The 13,515-nt window shown below is 43.7% G+C and overlaps 1 protein-coding gene across 2 annotated transcripts in view; it reads left to right on the top strand.

The window, feature by feature from the left end:
• cyfip1 (cytoplasmic FMR1 interacting protein 1) overlaps nt 1–13,515 on the top strand; it is a 275,966-nt gene that overhangs the window by 251,195 nt on the left and 11,256 nt on the right. For both annotated transcript variants that reach the window (XM_072477252.1, XM_072477253.1), the window contains exons 26-27: nt 5,904–6,034; nt 9,810–9,882. In XM_072477252.1, coding sequence (XP_072333353.1) covers nt 5,904–6,034; nt 9,810–9,882 — 204 coding nt within the window. The remainder of the gene's footprint in view (nt 1–5,903; nt 6,035–9,809; nt 9,883–13,515) is intronic.

Here is a 13,515-nt window from a genome sequence, read left to right as displayed (position 1 = left end):
ACATTTGCACCAAGGTCTCCACTGCAGATGCCACCCTGGCAGTCTTGGCCTTGTTGTGTCAGAATGACGGCACCATCTCCTCAGACAGTAGGCTTTGGGACTCCTCCAGTCAGCCTTGCTGTCTGAGGAGTGATTCCTGATGCTTGCAATTCTGCCTTAGCAGTTCTGGGACAACCGTACCCAGGGGCACGTCATCGCACTGAGGCTCAGCAAAGTCCTGGGTTCCGGCATCGCCCCGAGTGCTGCCAGATCCCTGAGATGTCCCTGCCTCTGCCTGCTGTGGACATCAGGTATGAGGTGTTCACCAGTGAGTGACCTAGAAGCCTGCCGACTACTGATTCCCACCGAGGTGCGAGTATCTGCACGGGTGCGGGTGACTGGTGTGACAGCTCTTCAATACTGGTCTCCGAGATGTTTCCCTCAGAACTGCTCGGGCCTGTGGTCTCAAAGGGCTGCGAGGATGGTCTGGGCTGATCTGATTCACCTGCAATGGAAGGGAGATGGCATTAGTCTGGGACAGGGGGTCACTGATAGGAGAAATATCACTCACATGAGGCTTGCACCATGACTGGATGTGGCGAGGGTTCTCACTTGTGTCTTTGGCCCCCACCTTGCCCTCTGCGCAGATGGGGTCGTGCTCCTCACCGGCAAGCTCATGGGCTCGTTCCTCAAATGGGGTTATGGTCCTGAGCTCCGACATAACTCCGGTCGGCTGTGCACACTCACACCTGTTATGCTTCAGGTTGTTCTGCAATGAGACAGATGGGGGAGTTGGGCCCATGTCAGATGGGGTGAACTCTGGCGTGAGTGGGAGCGGGTATGTGACGGGCACTGGAGCTACTGGGTGGATTATGGTGAGGGGGTGGAAGACAAGTGCTGTGACCCTGTGAGGTGGATGGGAGCTAGATCACTGTATAGGTGTGAGGGGTGTGCTGCGGGAGACACAAGGCAGACTTAACCTGGCTGCACCAAGGTCTTTCATTTTCTTGCAGCACTGCTGCCCTCTTGTGGACTGAGCTGGTGCTCACATTCACGGTCACAGCCTCCCAGAGCGGGTTAGTCATTTGGCAGGACCTCTACGTGTCGTGGATAGAGGGTTTCCTGTTTCTGCTCAACCCCATTGAGAAGTTTGCTGAGGGCACCCTCTGTAAAACGCGGTGCAGACTTTCTGGCAGCCATTCTCCCGCCCCCCAATTGGACTGAGAACAGTTGCTGGGGAGGTATTTAAATGGTGCATCCCACTGATTGCAGAGACTTTGTTTTGGCCACGATGGCAGCATGAAACCCGTGGAAAAATGTTATTTCCTTAAGGAGCCTGAATATACGGCAAGTTTTCTCCGCTTTACTCAATAAGGCCGACGCTTTGAAAAAAATATCGGAAAATTCCGCCCATAATGTGAAATCCGATTAGGACGACACACATTCATTCAGAAGCGTGCCAAAGCTCATAAATGGTTCTGCACTGAGCAGAGGTTTACTGGGTTGGGGAAGTGGTATCTGGCATCGACTGGCTGCAAATGACAATAATCTTACTGTACTTGAGAAAATGTTGGCTTCTCTTGCCTTTTTCCTTCTGACCATGTCCGTCAGGAATTTTACAATGCTTGCAGAATCAATCCTGAGTTATCCCATCCACCTTCCTGAATTATATTTCCAAACTTGCTTGATTTACAACATTCCAATTTACACCTAAGTGCTTGAAACATCTACCCAGAGGATCTAACTCGACCAACTGTCCAAACTCCAGTCATGTGTTAACCCATTTATTGCAGAATCTTAACAATTCCCAAGGACCAAACTGGTCACCAGAGATCACGTTTTGAACTTGTGACAATTCATTGCACAATGCTATCAATTGGCAGCTGTCGATCATACAGACTTAACCATTCAGTGATAAACACCAGGTTTAATTGCAGCTGTTTGTGAAAGCATCCAGTGAGAGCCCTTGCGTTGCACATTGCACCGACTATCCAACTATGTGAAAATACACACCTGTCAGAGGTGCGAGCAATATCCTTGATCACGATGTGGTTTAAAACTGTCTTCAATATTGCCACGAGCTGTTTAAGAAACAGTTACCCAACACAATAAAGCAAATCTATTGATTGTGGTAACTAACTAGTTATAAGATATACATATCCTTATGTTCTTCACTTATGGTTCACCAGGAAAAGTGAGTGCATATTTTGCTTGTACGGTGGCCAATATGCAAATTAGTTCTCTGCAATAGCTGAAAGGCAGCTGTAAGAAATAATCTGTGTTACGATTTTGATTTGGCAGCTAAAATTGACAAGTGCTTGGCGCTGCAGTGCTTGCTGCAAACTGACTTCAGCATTGTAGCGTTTTCTAACCTCTTGTTTTCTTTGTTCCTGGTGATTGAAAGAATGAGGAAAGATGTTAGCTGTCTAATTTAGTTATGGTTTCTTTATGTGACCCCAGTTAATAAACACGCTTTCTATGTATTTCCTCATTCTCATGGGACTTTGAGCTTTATATGCTGTTACATTGTGATATGATTAGGTAATATACAGAAGAGAAGTGTGTACTTCTTGAAGCTCCGCATTTTCTGCAAACTGGTGAAACTGCTATTTGTTCTGGAAGGCTGGTGGAAGATCCGTTTTATGATAAGTCATACTGCTGACAATGCCAGCGTTCTGGTAGCTAGTTGCTCCTGTCTCCCATGTTAGATCATTGTTAAGCCTGTTAGTTCTCCACAACTGGCCACTCCCCACTGCAGGGAGGTAAGTTGGAGTTTATTTTGGGGTTCAGTGGTGTGGATTTGAACACTTGGATGCACGAATCTCTCCCGCAGTCTCGAGCACTTTTCCAGGTCCCTGTTGATTGACCACCCAGCTTGTCTCATTAATGGAACCTGGAGAGGAAGACATCACCTCAGCTGACATTCATCCCATCAATCTCCAGATAACCCTACTACAAGCCAACGCCAAAACACGTGGTGTGATTCTGACAGATGATGGCAGATTTACCAATATCCTGAAATGAATGAAAATGAAAATGAAAACTGCTTATTGTCACAAGTAGGCTTCAAATGAAGGTACTGTGAAAAGCTCCTAGTCGCCACATTCCAGCGCCTGTTCGGGTAGGCTGGAACGGGAATTGAATCCGTGCTGCTGGCCTGCCTTGGTCTGCTTTCAAAGCCAGCGATTTAGCCCTGTGCTAAACAGCCCCTGCAAATATATCCTGCACTGCAAATATGTGGTTCGAAGCTGTTAAACTTCAGTATCGCTATAAACACTTGACAGTTCTCTTTAGTTAACCTGCACAAAGGTTATTGTTGCAAAGGAAGTGCAAAATTTGCATTCAACTGATTAACATAGAATTTACAGTGCAGAAGGAGGCCATTCGGCCCATCGAGACTGCACCGGCTCTTGGAAAGAGCACCCTACCCAAGGTCAACACCTCCACCCGATCCCCATAACCCAGTAACCCCACCCAACACTAAGGGCAATTTTGAACGCTACGGGCAATTTATCATGGCCAATCCACCTAACCTGCACATCTTTGGACTGTGGGAGGAAACCGGAGCACCCGGAGGAAACCCACACGCACACGGGGAGGATGTACAGACTCCACACAGACAGTGACCCAAGCAGGGAATCGAACCTGGGACCCTGGAGCTGTGAAGCAATTGTGCTATCCACAATGCTACCGTGTTGCCCTTTTGATAGTGTAACATTTTGAATTCCTTGATGCCGTAGTAATATGTTTCTGTTGGTGTCAAGCAGCCAGTTGAAATAAAATACAGCATTGTTTCAGAGCCAATAAGGTCTTCTTTTCATAGAATTTACAGTGTAGAAGGAGGCCATTCAGCCCATCGAATCTGCACCAGCTCTTGGAAAGAGCACCCTACCCAAGGTCAACACCTCCACCCTATCCCCATAACTCAGTAACCCCACCCAACATTAAGGGCAATTTTGGACACTAAGGGCAATTTAACATGGCCAATCCACCTAACCTGCACATCTTTGGACTGTGGGAGGAAACCGGAGCACCCGGAGGAAACCCACGCACACATGGGGAGAGCGTGCAGACTCCGCACAGACAGTGACCCAAGCGGGAATCAGACCTGGGATCCTAGAGCTGTGAAGCAACTGTGCTAATCACTTTGCTACCATGCTGCCCTAGAAGACTCTTAAATCAGTTAAGAGCCCATGGTGTTACGGGTAAAATCCTGACCTGGATAGAGGATTGGCTGACTGGCAGAAGGCAGAGAGTGGGGCTAAAGGGGCCTTTTTCAGGATGGCAGCCGGTGACTAGTTGTGTGCTTCGGGTCGGTGCTGAGACCACAACTTTTCACAATATACATTAATGATCTGGAAGAAGGAATTGAAGGCAATGTTGCTAAGTTTGCAGATGATACAAAGATCTGTAGAGGGACAGGTAGTATTGAGGAAGCAGGTGGGCTGCAGAAGGACTTGGTCAGGCTAGGAGAGTGAGCAAAGAAGGGGCAGATGGAATACAATGTGGCAAAGTGTGAGGTTATGCACTTTGGAAGGAGGAATGGAGGCACAGACTATTTTTAAATGGGGAAATGCTTCGGAAATCCGAAGCACAAAGGGACTTGGGAGTCCCTGTTCATGATTCTCTTAAGATTAATGTGCAGGTTCAGTCAACAGTTAGGAAGGCAAATGCAATGTTAGCATTCATGTCGAGAGGGCTAGAATACAAGAGCAGGATGTACTTCTGAGGCAGTATAAGGCTCTGATCAGACCCCATCTGGACTATTTTGAACAGTTTTGGGCCCCGTATCTAAGGAAGGATGTGCTGGCCTTGGAAAGGGCTCAGAGGAATGAAGAGCTTGCCGTATGAAGAACGGTTGAGGACTCTGGGTTTTTACTTGTTGGAGTTTAAAAGGATGAGGGGGGATCTTATTGAAACTTACAGGATACTGCAAGGCCTGGATAGAATGGACGTGGAGGGGATGTTTCCACTTGTAGGAAAAACTAGAACCAAAGGACACAATCTCAGACTAAAGTGACGATCCTTCAAAACAGAGATGAGGAGGAATTTCTTCAGCCAGAGAGTGGTGAATCTGTGGAACTCTTTGCTGCAGAAGGCCGTGGAGGCCAAATCACTGAGTCTCTTTAAGACAGAGGTAGATAGATTCTTGATTAATAAAGGGATCAGGGGTTATGGGGAAGAAGGCAGGAGAATGGGGACGAGAAAAATATCAGCCATGATTCAATGGCGGAGCAGACACTGGCCTAATTCTGCTCTTTTATGGTCTTATAAATTGCTTTGATTTAACACTAACCATATTTCAATGAACGAGAAAACATTTTGGCTATAACAGGACCCCACAAGTAATAAATGATTGACCAATTATTTTTTCTTGGTAATGGGTGAGGAATATTGCCCAGACATCAAGCATTCTTCCCCCCACCCCCTGCACCACCCATGATTGTCGCCTGGCTACTTTACATATTTTTTATTAAACTTTTTAAGAAATGGCTGAAATGGCACCTTCGAACTGAAGCATCCTCCCAATCACTCACCTTGTACTGGAACAAGGTTCTTCTCTGAAGCTGGAAGTCCTCCAGCTTTGGGAGCCTCCCCACTACCCTTAATTGAACTGGAAATCTGTAACCATGCCAACTAAAGGGCTCATCAGCATGAAAATCTTAAATTTATTCAGTTTCCCGCTGTGTGTTCCTATATCAAAAACAAACCTGGCTTATGTTTCCTGCCTCCATTCCAAGGATACAGGAACTCCTTGCTCTTTGAATAACCTGAGGATGTTTAATGTCCACCTGAACCACTGGAACGGCAGATTGGAGTCTTTGGTTTTTCATCTTCATAACGATTAAGATAAAGTTTGCATTGCTGTCTTTATTTTCATGAAATGTGGAATTGTTTTGACGAGTTGTATTTCCAAATGACAGGAATTCTGGAATTCTTTCATCACCAGCTAAAGGACATTGTGGAGTATGCGGAACTGAAAACTGTGTGTTTCCAAAATTTGCGAGAAGTTGGCAATGCTGTTCTTTTCTGTCTTCTTATTGAGCAGAGTCTGGTAGGTAACATTGTTTAACAACTGTATATCTGGTTTAGAAAGTTATCAGATAAAGTGGATTCCCCTAGTCATTATTAGAAAATCCATTGGAAATTGTTACTTTTCGCCCATCTGTCTCCCACCACTGTCGGAAAAATGCCGGTGAAGATAATATGTTCATTCCACGTGAAAGTTCTGTGGTTGAAGTAAATTGCACAGAAATGAAAAGCAGAATGTATCTTGAGGTTCACCTTTTGAATGTTTCATCATATTAGCACATTACTGTATGCGTAAATACTGACATCTGTTCTACAACCATTAAAGTACATTGCTGAGGATTATGTAGTACATCAGGGCCATAACCTCCTGTAACTGTGCCAAGACATTGAGCCAGCTCCATCTGTGTCACCTTAAATGCCTGAGAACGAAGCACTGGGGTCCTTTGGTACCTTCTCCGTGTCCTTCAGTTCAAGGCAGAAAAGTAACAACATCATTAAAATCTTTGATCGTGTACTAATTTAAGCATCAACTCAAATTCTACCTTTTTTTTTGACCATGAGAATAAGCAAATGATCATTTCAAATACTCAACCCTGGGTATTTACATTTCAGGGTGATTTTTACTTTCATTCATGGCCACGTAGAACCATTATCCCATGAGATATTTGATCATTTCTTTGTATACATATTCTCTAACCACCTATCCTGCTAATAACCAGATACTTATTCAGCTGCTTCCTGTGTTTATTCTTTGAGCATACTGATCAAACACAACCCTATTTTCTATTGTAGGTTTTTCACATTATAAAAAAAAAAACACCCTGTCTGATCACACTTAATTTCACAACCTAAACCATAGAATTTACAGCACAAAGAGAACACAACTGGCTCTTTGCTGAAGCAGTTCAAACTGTTTATCCCTCTATGCTTTAAATGCTTATCCACCGCTCCCTTAACAGAAGCCACTGCTCTGCCTCAGCTACTTGAGGTAAAGTATCCCATGCTCCAGCAAATCTGTGCATCAAAGATTTTTTTTCTCTCATCCTTCTTCTGTGAAATTAAATTGTTAACTTGTTCTTGGTTTGCCCATCCAGAGGAAATAGTTTTGTTTAAAAAGGTAATGGACCACGGTTGATTACTAAGAGTGAAAAGAATATGAGAGAAGATAAAAGGAATCAAGCGGGCGAGGTTGGGTGATGTCAATTTTGGGTGCATGAGTCTGTTAATGATAGGAGGTGGTGAGAACATTTTGGTGTAATGGGAGTGAATGAATTGCAATAGAAGGTAAGATTGAATCTTGATTTTAACAGTGTTGAAGCAGGGTTGTGGAAGGTGATATGTGGAGCTTTATAGTAGAAACTGGAGCATTGATAAAACAGACAACGATTTCAGTCGGCAAGGCAGGGTAAGCGGGGGAGAAGAAAGACTGAAAACAAGGGATGGAAGAACATTGGTCAGATGTCAAGAGCCCTTTTTTGTTTGAGTGAGAAACTTACTGGAGCCTCCTCAGATGTGGGAGCAACCTTTAAATCTGTGGCATTATAGAGAGGTAAGAGCTGTTGAGGGGGAAAGGAAGCCACATTAGTTTTACAGTGTGTGACATTTAAAGATTATAATGAAACCAGAATGTCAATAGGTGGAAGACTTTGGCGGAAGACATTTGAGTGTAAAAATAAAATCTGCTTTATTTCAGCTCTGCAAGATCTGCCTACTTTACTTCTACCCCTCTACAAACAAACCATGGGTCTCTGATTACATAGAATCTAGAATACGGAAACTGGCCATTCCGCCCAACTGGTATATGTTAGGTTTTATGGGGCTATGTAAATAAGCAAGTAGGCAGGATGTAGAGCAGCATTAACCAGCAGCTAGTAGTGTGTGTGAGATATGTTTGTGTGGAATTGCAGCAGTGCTGTCCTCGCTAGTTATTGAACTTAGAAAGTAGATCTGTCTGCCGAGCCACCATGTTGTGTACCTTCAAACAAACCAAACATGTGTCTAGTTTACCAGTCCTGCATTTGAGATTCATAAGCAAACATTGAACCCCAATAGCATAGATCAATATTTAGACTTCATACAAGCCACTCTGATATTTGCCCAACCTGGTCCCATAATCTCTCTGTTCTCTTTTCCTATGTGCATGCATCAACCCTCCCCTTTAATGTGTCAGTGTTATCTGCTTCAGTCTTTTAATTTGCCCGAGTTCCACATTCTCTGTAAAGAAGTTGCTAAATTCTTCATTTGATATATTAATGGCTAACTAATATTTATGCCCCATTATTCCAGACTCATAAGTGGAGACAGTTTTTCCACATCCACTCCATTTGAGTTCCTTCATAATTTAGATCCAGTGAATTCTTCACCTTTTTATTCCAAAGAACCCTAGAATGTCTAGTCTTTCCTTGTTGAAGGAAAAATCCCAAATCCCAATGACAAAACAAATCATAAAATTAATTGCAATTTGGGATGAGAATACCAAGTGTATTTTTAGGGCCCCAAAATTGTCTATGCAATTGACCTGTGCAAAGTCAGAGTCAGTTGTTTTACCTCACAGTAAAATGTTCTTGGGAGATGCAACCCACTGATGTTTTATAAATGAACAGGAGGTTAGTAAATCATATTGGCAAGTAATCTTCAATATGCATTCTTATTTAATACTCAAAATGTTGAATACTGCCTTCTCATTCAGTTTTCTATTCTTTAATAACATCTCGACTTGCAGGTTGAATGGGGCTTTTGGAGGAAATACTGCCTCTCGACAATTAAAAATCAATTTCAACATAACCTTTCCCCACCATCCAGTATATGGGGCATATACTTTAGCATTTTTTCCAAAGTTCTGTATTGAACTGCACTTGATTATCTGGTAAATTGGCAAAATATTTCACAGCAACAAATCTTTATGGCATGTTCAGTAATTGTATATCTACGACTAATTTCTTAACAAGGAACTCTGTTAACAGGTACATTTGATTTGTGTGCTCAAGATAAAAATGTTGAATCTTTTTTCAGAGCGTTTAAAAGTTGCTTTCTAGACTTTGTAATAATAATAATAATTGCTTATTGTCACAAGTAGGCTTCAATGAAGTTACTGTGAAAAGCCCCTAGTCGCCACATTCCGGCGCCTGTTCGGGTAGGCTGGAACGGGAATTGAACCCGCGCTGCTGGTCTTGTTCTGCATTGTAAGCCCACTGTGCTAAGAAGTCAGAATGAGTATAACTATTTATCTGCAACTATTGAGTACTTACAGGATGATATCGCATAGAAAATATTGTTCAGTCTCGTCATATATGTGAAGTGCTTTGAAGAGTTGTAGAGTTTTACAGCATAAAAAGAGACACTTTGTCTCATCTACCTGCACTGGACAGAAAACACCTATCAATTCTAATCCCATTTTCCAGCACTTCCATGCCCTTTCCCCGAAGCTCCACACATTTATAGTATATAGTGTAATTGTTTCTTTGAAAGTTACTATTGAATAATCCAATTTCCCGATCACTCCCTCATATGAAAGCACCTCAACTCTGCAACCTTTGCAGGCAGTTCCTAGCCAGTTGTACCCTCCAGGGAAGCGGAATCCTTGTGAACCAGGCTCACTATTCATTACCAGCCCATTGCCCCCTCGCAACACAAATCTGTTACTGAATATAATTAGTTGAGAATGAAGCAATTATCACAATAATTAAACAGAAATGTATTTCATAAGTAACCTTTTATTTGTAATACAATAGCAAATTTTCTGGACTGTTTTCTGCCCCACTTTGAAGTTGTTGCCTGAATTTGTCTTTTCTCTCCAGTCCCTGGAGGAGGTCTGTGACCTGCTACATGCAGCACCATTCCAGAATATTTTGCCAAGAATTCATGTCAAAGGTAATTGCAGAGAGCACCAGTTATTTTGCTATCCAGTGAGATTTTCTAGGCGCTGGACTATCAGAAATGTAAACATAGTTGTTTGGAAGTACAGAACTCGAGTATTGCTGAAGAAAGAGACTTGTTGTTGAAGTTTTTGTCTTTCACTCATCAGGACTGAGGTAAGTGCCAAGTTTTGAAGGGAACAACAATTTAGACTGCCTGAGAAAAGGGATGCTGATTCACTGGCAAGTTGAGATTTTGCCATCGCGAATGCCCCAGGGAGCTATTGTTCCCCCATGCTTTTGTTTATTCAGAAATGCCTAGACATATTCCATTTGTCTGCAGAGGACAGATCCCTGCATATGAAATATATGTAGCTTCTAGCAAACATAAGTCAGCTATGTTGCGAGTCCAACTAATATCTTAAATTTGGTTGTTAGTGGATTTCTTGGCACACTCAGGATAGTTCAGCAATTGGTACCCAATCACAGAATCATATCTAACATTAGATATTATACTCTGAGCTTTGCAAGCACTCTGCCTATTGTGAACAGCTGAAGTGATATGCTGCTTAATACGATCCGCCAATCGTGTGGACGTGCGGTCTATATACGCGACATCACACTCGGAGTAAAATTCATATATCACTTTATTCATTTGTGTGATGGGCAGCATGTCTTTTTGGCTTGGCAGCACCCTATTACTGGAAAATGCCATTCATGTAGCCAGTGCATAGTTGCAACGTGAAGCAGCTAGCTTCACTTGTTGTTCAAACCTTTAAGATACTTTACCCTTCCAGGGTAATTTATGGTAGACTGGGCACTATTCTAGTCCAAAGGTGGGCAGCCTTTGGCCCATTCATGAATGTGCATGATACACAGCGAGCTATGATCTGATCAGGGTAGCCATTATCCCGTGGGATAACTTTGCATCTTATTTTGAGTTGCAACTCGCGCAGTTGAATTCAGCTTTAGTGACACTCTACGTCCAAACAGATGATGTTGCCATGGGACCCCCTCCAGGCCGAGCTCCCACTAACATTTTCTTTGGTTTTCACAAGAAATGCGTTTTCGATGGAATGACCCCTAATCTCCTACCCCTTGCATGTTTCCAATACGTAAATGACACATTTGCTATATTAAAATCTACAACTGCATTTAAGAATTTCTTTACGCACCTTAATATGCTCCATCTCACACTCAAATTCACCTTCAAAATCGAGCAATATAACGAGCTCCCTTTCATCTACATGCTGGTTGAGAAATTCACAAATGGGTTCTCCACAGCTGTCGACTACAGACCTATCTTCACTGCTGATTATACGTGTTGGGGTTCCTACAACTCTGTGCTGTAAGATTGACATCAGCAATCTCATCAATAGGGCCTGACCATTTGCTCGCTTTGCAAGTTTGTCAAAATAGACACATCAAAGCTATCTTGAGGGACAATGGCTACTCTGATCAGATCATTATTCGCTGTGTATTGTGCGTACTATCAAGAGAACGGGAGACAGAGGTCAAGGAAAGGAGAGGGAAGAGTCAGAGATGGACCAATTAAAAGGGTGGAAATTGGAAACAAGGTTGAACAAGTTTTGGAATTTGGTGAGAGTGCACAACGTGACCCTGATACAGTCAGAACAAGGGGTTCCAGTCGCAGGATACGTGATGGACCGTTTAGGACTGAGAAGAGGAGAAACATCTTCGCTCTGAGGGTGGTGAACCTGTGGAATTCTCTCCCACAGAAGGCTGTGGAGATCAAGTCAATATATTGAAGAAGCAAATAGAGATTTCTGGACTCTAGTGTCCGGGGTATGGGGAGAATGTGGGAGTATGGTATTGAGACCAATGATCAGCCATAATCATATTGAATAATGGAATAGGCTCAAAGGCCCAAATGGCCTACTCCTGCTTCTATTTTCTATCCTTCATCAATGTACCGGAAAAGGATTTGAGAGAGTGGGCCAACTAGCATGCCACAAGAAATGTTCCACATATAGAACAACAAAGAACAAAGAAATGTACAGCACAGGAACAGGCCCTTTGGCCCTCCAAGCCCGTGCCGACCATACTGCCCGACTAAACTACAATCTTCTACACTTCCTGGGTCCGTATCCTTCTATTCCCATCCTATTCATATATTTGTCAAGATGCCCCTTAAATGTCCCTATCGTCCCTGCTTCCACTACCTCCTCCGGTAGTGAGTTCCAGGCACCCACTACCCTCTGCGTAAAAAACTTGCCTCGTACATCTACTCTAAACCTTGCCCCTCTCACCTTAAACCTATGCCCCCTAGTAATTGACCCCTCTACCCTGGGGAAAAGCCTCTGACTATCCACTCTGTCTATGCCCCTCATAATTTTGTATACCTCTTATCAGGTCGCCCCTCAACCTCCTTCGTTCCAGTGAGAACAAACCGAGTTTATTCAATCGCTCCTCATAGCTTATGCCCTCCATACCAGGCAACATTCTGGTAAATCTCTTCTGCACCCTCTCTAAAGCCTCCACATCCTTCTGGTAGTGTGGCGACCAGAATTGAACACTATACTCCAAGTGTGGCCTAACTAAGGTTCTGTACAGCTGCAACATGACTTGCCAATTCTTATACTCAATGCCCCGGCCAATGAAGGCAAGCATGCCGTATGCCTTCTTGACTACCTTCTCCACCTGTGTTGCCCCTTTCAATGACCTGTGGACCTGTACTCCTAGATCTCTTTGACTTTCAATACTCTTGAGGGTTCTACCATTCACTGTATATTCCCTACCTGCATTAGCCCTTCCAAAATGCATTACCTCACATTTGTCCGGATTAAACTCCATCTGCCATCTCTCCGCCCAAGTCTCCAGACAATCTAAATCCTGCTGTATCCTCTGACAGTCCTCATCGCTATCCGCAATTCCACCAACCTTTGTGTCGTCTGCAAACTTACTAATCAGACCAGTTACATTTTCCTCCAAATCATTTATATATACTACAAACAGCAAAGGTCCCAACACTGATCCCTGTGGAACACCACTGGTCACAGCCCTCCAATTAGAAAAGCATCCCTCCATTGCTACCCTCTGCCTTCTATGGCCTAGCCAGTTCTGTATCCACCTTGCCAGTTCACCCCTGATCCTGTGTGACTTCACCTTTTGTACTAGTCTACCATGAGGGACCTTGTCAAAGGCCTTACTGAAGTCCATATAGACAACATCTACTGCCCTACCTGCATCAATCATCTTAGTGACCTCCTCGAAAAACTCTATCAAGATAGTGAGACACGACCTCCCCTTCACAAAACCGTGCTGCCTCTCACTAATACGTCCATTTGCTTCCAAATGGGAGTAGATCCTGTCTCGAAGAATTCTCTCCAGTAATTTCCCTACCACTGAAGTAAGGCTCACCGGCCTGTAGTTCCCGGGATTATCCTTGCTACCCTTCTTAAACAGAGGAACAACATTGGCTATTCTCCAGTCCTCCGGGACATCCCCTGAAGACAGCGAGGATCCAAAGATTTCTGTCAAGGCCTCAGCAATTTCCTCTCCAGCCTCCTTCAGTATTCTGGGGTAGATCCCATCAGGCCCTGGGGACTTATCTACCTTAATATTTTTTAAGACACCCAACACCTCGTCTTTTTGGATCACAATGTGACCCAGGCTATCTACACCCCCT

Source organism: Scyliorhinus torazame, chromosome 15, assembly GCF_047496885.1.
Source record: "Scyliorhinus torazame isolate Kashiwa2021f chromosome 15, sScyTor2.1, whole genome shotgun sequence".
NCBI classification, from domain to species: Eukaryota; Metazoa; Chordata; class Chondrichthyes; order Carcharhiniformes; family Scyliorhinidae; genus Scyliorhinus; species Scyliorhinus torazame.
The sequence above is the reverse complement of the archived record's forward strand: the minus strand, read 5'-3'. Positions and strand labels throughout refer to the sequence as shown.